The sequence below is a fragment of the Mandrillus leucophaeus genome, unplaced genomic scaffold (assembly GCF_000951045.1).
Source record: "Mandrillus leucophaeus isolate KB7577 unplaced genomic scaffold, Mleu.le_1.0 Scaffold219, whole genome shotgun sequence".
Classification (NCBI taxonomy): domain Eukaryota; kingdom Metazoa; phylum Chordata; class Mammalia; order Primates; family Cercopithecidae; genus Mandrillus; species Mandrillus leucophaeus.
This window is the reverse complement of record NW_012102243.1, coordinates 155,888-161,704: the sequence shown is the minus strand read 5'-3', so window position 1 is coordinate 161,704 and position 5,817 is coordinate 155,888. Positions and strand designations below refer to the sequence as shown.

Sequence of the window (5,817 nt, the reverse complement as noted above, 5' to 3'; positions counted from 1 at the left end):
CACAGGTGTGGGCGAGGCCTGCGGCGAGGCACCTGGCCCCGCCGACGGCGCACTTCTCCTGCAGGATGGGGACGTGCAGCGCCATCTCTACCTCCAGGACGTGCTCATGCAGGTGGCCGACGCGCCTGAGAAGCCGAGGTAAGCGGCTGGGCAGTGCCCTGCCAGTGCTATTTCTGTGCCGCCTCCCTGCCTCGTGCCTAGTCCCTGGGGCTGCGCTGCCGCCTTTCCATGTGCGGCTGCCCCACCAAGGCGCTGTGCCTGTCCAGATTTGGCGTGGCTGACTCCACCACCACCTAGTCTGTTTGTGAAACTTAATTCATAAAAAGAGGGCTTGGGATCGCAAAAGATGCATGGGGGCTTTATTGGAGGTCTCAAAGGGAAACTGTGCAGAAAGTCCAGCTTGGTTCCTCGCACCGGAGGAAGGGCCCCTGAAGCAGGTCTCCTTGGCAGGGTGCCCGCGTTTGCCTGCCAGGTGGCCGGCTGCTGCCAGGTGTTCGATGCCCTGGACGACTACGAGCACCACTACCACACGCTGCATGGAAATGTTTGCTCCTTTTGCAAGCGGGCCTTCCCTTCCGGACATCTGCTGGACGCCCACATCCTGGAGTGGCACGATTCGCTCTTCCAGATCCTGTCTGAGAGGCAGGACATGGTGGGTGAGGTCTACATAGCCGCCGAGGCCATCCCCAGTGGTGATGGGCTCAGAGTGCTGCCCCCAGCTCTCGGGTGCACAGGGGCAAGGCCAGGGATACCTTTCCGCCCTTGGCAGCCCTGCTAGAGGGGCATGGTGGCGGGGGAGGGCCAGGGGTCAGAGGGAGGTGATGCCGTCTCCGTTTCAGTATCAGTGCTTGGTAGAAGGCTGCACAGAGAAGTTCAAGACCAGCAGAGACCGGAAGGACCACTTGGTGAGGATGCACCTGTACCCCGTGGACTTCCGGTTTGATAAGCCAAAGAAAAGCAGAAGGTAGGGAGCCACCAGGCTCTGCACGTGTCTGTTTTTGATTTTAGGAAGAGACTTCCAACCAGCCAGAACACATAGACTGTCAGACTTATCCTAATGGGGTGTTCACCTACGGGTACTTGAAGCCCTGGCAGCACAGCTACAGGCGGTTGTGCCGGCGGCCACCCTGCCGAAGGGAGGCTGGAGGGGAGCCCCTGGCTGCCCAGCTCTGTGCCGGTGGAGGCAGCGGGGGGGTGTGGGAATGAGCAGGCACAGCACCTCTGCACTCACACCCCTTGGGGCTGTGCCTCTACCTCCTGCAGCAGTTGGCTGTGCTCACACATCATGCTGCCCTGGCTTTCTCTTTGTCCTGGTTGTGCGCGTATGAACTTGATGCCAAAGCCATTTATTAACGTGTTCCTGCCTAGAGCACTCTGGGAAATACTTCCAAGAACAATCTTTTTTTTTTTTTGAGACAGGGTCTCGCTGGGACACCCAGGCTGGAGTGCAGTGGTGTGATCTAGGTTCACTGCAACCTCCAGTTCTCAGGCTCAAGCGATTCTCCCACTTCAGCCTCCTAAAGTGCTAGGACCTGCCAACACGCATCACCACACTTGGCAAAATGTTCTATTTTTTGTAGAGACAGGGTCTTGCTATGTTGCCCACTCTGGTGGTGAACTCCTGGGCTCAAGCAATCCACCTGCCTCAGCCTCACAAAGTGCTGAGATTACAGGTATGAGCTACCACATCCAGCTGGAACAATTTTTAAATTGTGTTACATTTCTTCTTTTTTTTAACTGATTATCTTAGGTGAACCTTCATAATCATCTAAAATTGTATTGATCGAAGTCTTTCAGACTACATTTTCTCAGGTAGTAATTTGCTGTTTAAAATAAAATAATTGGGAGAACTCACTGCAATATGGAAGGCTTTACAAAGACTTATGTATGAAGTAATTGTCTCCTTTCCAAGGGATCGTTTTAAGGAGAAAAACCCTGCAATGCTGGATTGAGACATTCGTATTATGGAAGAGACTAGTTTATAGTCTCTGGTTAACTTGAGTAAATTTCTCACACTCGTAAAAAGACCTGTGGCACCGTTGGCACCAAAAATACTATTCTCAAAACAAGTATGATTGTTGCAGTTAAGTTTATAAAATGCAGGCTTTATTATATAAACAACGACCTTGCTGTAATCATTTTCCTTTTCCCAGTATCCTGAAAACCACACTATAAAATTAGACTATGCCAAAATAGAAAATATGCTACTTACAAGGAAATCCAGTTTCTTTCTTGCACATTCATTTCTGGGGAACACGGGGGCTGTAGGAGCCATGCAGGGCTGCTGCTCACTGCTCTGTCCCCGCAGCCCAACCTCAGCGGAAGTCCCAGGGGACAGTGAAGAGCGGTCAGAAGGGGAGGCCATGGAAATCTGCTCCGAGCCTGTGGCGGCCTCCCCTGCACCGGCCGGTGAGAGGCGGACCTACAGTCATAGGTCAGTGTCCAAGCTGTTTCTGAAACACGTTCTCAATGTGTGTTCGGTGCTGAGGATTCTGGGTTGCACCCTGGGCTGCTGCGCTTCTCATACTGAATTCAGAAAGGTAACGCTGGGAAAGAAAATCGGCTTCCGATTTTGCCGGAGAAGAAAGTCCAGATGTTTCAGGTCCTGTGAATAGCTAAGTTTCTCTCGCATACCCTGTTTTTGAGGCGCTGAAGTGCAGGAATGCCGAGCACCACTCCCTTTTCCTCACTGTCTGAGTGGGATGGAAAGAGTCCCACTTGCAGTTGCTTCAGTTACAACCCAGGCGTCTGCTTTTCTCGCGCTACCTGTGCCGTCTGCCTTCCTAGCATTACCTGTACTTGTCTTGGGTTAAAGTCGATTTCAAATTAATTTGGGGAAAACAGTGAACAATTGAGGAAAAACATCATCAAAGATTCCAAACAGGTGGAAAGATGAACTTAGCGTTCCCTGCACCCCCTTACAGATGCCTGGACTTTGGCCTGTGGATGAGCCCCGGGGGGCTGGGGCAGTAGGGGTTTCCACTGGACAGACATGGGGTAGCAGGAAGTCTCAGCCCCAGAGGACTTGGCAGGAGCCGCCGTCTCCGCTGAGTTCTTCCCAGTGGATGTGCGTCGGTGGCTGGCGGGGATCTCCCCCAGGAAGTAGGTCTCAGACAGGCTGTGGAAAGGGAGCTGCCCCAGGGCCCAGGAGGGCTGGCTCTGCATCCCGCATGTTCCCAGAGTGAAAGAGAATGAGAAGGAGACACACGACTGCTGTTATGACCTGGGTTGTTGGTTGGCAAATGCAGCGTCTAATACAAACTTTCTTCCATCCCAGAATACCCTCTACCATCTGCTTTGGTCAGGGTGCTGCTCGAGGATTTAAAAGCAACAAGAAGAAAACCAAACAGTGCTGATAGATTCAGAAAAGGAGTGGGGGGCAGTCACCACTGGTGGGAGTGGCATCCACCGTGGGCCTTTCTCCGACCTTCTGGTGTGGCCACCCTGGGGCCAGGCCCTCACCATCCTTCCTGTCCCTGTTCCTCAACAAATGGCATCAGCAGCCATCATCAGAAGCAGTGAGGGACCCACAGATTTTGGAAACGACCTCGAGACACTATTGGGACTGAGATGTGGACGGCCTGCCTCCCCCTGCAGGGCAAACCCTAAGAATGTATTTTTGAACACATGAAATAAGTATTTTTCACTGATGGTCTTGTGTCTTCATTCTGTGTTGAGTCAGGTGGGGAATGGTCATTGTTACCCATGTGTATTCTGTTTTCCACCCTCGGTTTTCAGGAAGATCTATAAAGTCCTGGCACCCCTCAGACGTGGGTGATGGCGTAGGATACAGCACTCCGCCTCGTCCCAGACCTCCTGGCTTTGGGAGCCACACCCGGTTGTCCCTACCCGGTTGTCCCTGCCACACCACTCAGGAAGTAGACCTGGCGGGAGTAGGCAGTGATGTCCACAGGGAGGGGCACAGTGGTTCTGGGGGTGTGGGGTGCTGGGGGTGTATGGGGTGGTGAAGGGTGCTGCCCCAGAGGGCGCAGGACCCATCACTGGTGCCAGCAGGGACCACAGAACCTGCAGCAGGAAACGCAGGCCAGGAGGTTGGGGCTGGCATTGGATTGCAGAGAACACTGGGAGCAGTGTGTCCTGGAGAAACCGCTCTGTTTTGATAAAATTAGGGCTCTCGGACCCCCGACCATGTCTTCCTCCAGAGGCCCTGTTCCCACAGCATGTGACTGAGGTGCGGCATCACCCCCGCCCCCAGCATCACCTCACAGCCCCCGGCATCACCTCACGGCCCACTCCTTTTGGGGCTCTGGGTCTGGCTGGAGGCAGCCGGTGGTCACCTGCAGCTGCTACCCAGCTCCACAGGGCGATGCTGAGAGCTCTCCAGCAACCTGGAGTCAGGGAATCTCAAGGGCCTCAGGTTCAGAGCTGACATCGCTCAGTGCTTTGTGCTCTGGAAACTGAAGGCAGGTTCCCAAGCACTCAAGGGAAGACACTAAAGCCTGAAGCCCAGGCCTGGGTGCACAGGTGAAGAGAGGCTTAACATGCACGTGTGTGGGGTGGGAGATGAGCAATGACTGAGGGTGGCTGTGGCGGGGTCGCCCGGGGCCCGTCAGCCACTTGAGAAAGCACAACACAAGAAAAATGCAAACATGCACATTTACTGCTCGTTCTGTCTCCCCGAAGAGATCCTGTCCCAGCCCGTCAAGTCCTTCTCCAGCTCCTGCATGAGCTCCCTGCAGAAGGCCGGCAGCACAGAGCTGGCGGCAGTGCTCCACAAGGATGTGTTAGCCCTTTCCACAACAGTAGATTCTGCTAAAACTCTTTTGTTCACAGCAGGACTGTTTTATACTCTTTGGGGGCTGTAGGTCCTGGGTTCCAATCCTAGCTTCTTCTCCGCCTGGAAGCTGTTTGTTTATTCTGTCTCAGTTTTTCTTCTGACAAGTGGGGAGTGTAGAACTTCGGTATGAAGAATGTTACTGATTTTTTTTTAAAGCCAGCATCGTAATTGTACGTGGGCTGCATCCATTTCTAAGGAGATGCTCATGTTTCTTTTCTTTTCCTTTTTTTTTTTTTTTTTTGAGACAGTCTTGCTCTTCTTGCCCAGGCTGGAGTGCAGTGGCATGACCTTGGCTCACTGCAACCTCCGCCCCCCAGGTTCAAGCGATTCTCCTGCCTCAGCCTCCTGAGTAACTGGGATTACAGACACACACCACCATACCCGGCTACTTTTTGTATTTTTAGTAGATACAGCGTTTCACTATGTTGGCCAGGCTGGTCTTGAACTCCTGACCTCAGGTGATCTGCCTGCCTCGACCTCCCCAAGTGCTGGGATTACAGTCGTGAACCACCGCGCCAGGCGGATGCTCATGTTTCTGCTGCAAGACCTGTGAGAGCTGAAGCCAGCTGGACTTCCTGGGTCGAGTAGGGACTTGGAGAACTTTTCTGTAGCTAGCTAGAGGTTTATAAAATGCACCAATCAGGGCTCTGTAAAAACGCAGCAATCAGTGCTCTGTAGCTAGTTAGACGTTTTTAAAATGGGCCAATCAGTACCCTGTAAAATGGACCAATCAGCAGGACATGGGCAGGGACAAATACAGAGAATAAAAGCTGGCCCTCCCCCACACACACACACATATCCCCACCCCTACACCCCTACACCCCTACACCCCTCCCAGCCAGCAGTGGCAACCCACTGCTGTTCACAGTAAATCTTGCTGCTGCTCACTCTTTGGGTCCATGCCATCTTTAAGAGCCCTAACACGGCCGGGCGCGGTGGCTCAAGCCTGTAATCCCAGCACTTTGGGAGGCCGAGGCGGGTGGATCACGAGGTCAGGAGATCGAGACTATCCTGGCTAA

At 53.4% G+C, this 5,817-nt stretch overlaps 1 protein-coding gene across 1 annotated transcript in view; it reads left to right on the top strand.

Moving 5' to 3' along the window:
• ZNF511 (zinc finger protein 511) overlaps positions 1-3,651 on the top strand; it is a 7,153-nt gene extending 3,502 nt beyond the window's left edge. Inside the window, exons 3-7 of the mRNA XM_011980845.1 lie at positions 6-138; positions 451-652; positions 840-964; positions 2,309-2,434; positions 3,278-3,651. Of these exons, the coding sequence (XP_011836235.1) occupies positions 6-138; positions 451-652; positions 840-964; positions 2,309-2,434; positions 3,278-3,356 (665 nt within the window). The 3' untranslated portion in view covers positions 3,357-3,651. The remainder of the gene's footprint in view (positions 1-5; positions 139-450; positions 653-839; positions 965-2,308; positions 2,435-3,277) is intronic.
• The last annotated feature ends 2,166 nt before the right edge of the window (positions 3,652-5,817 follow it).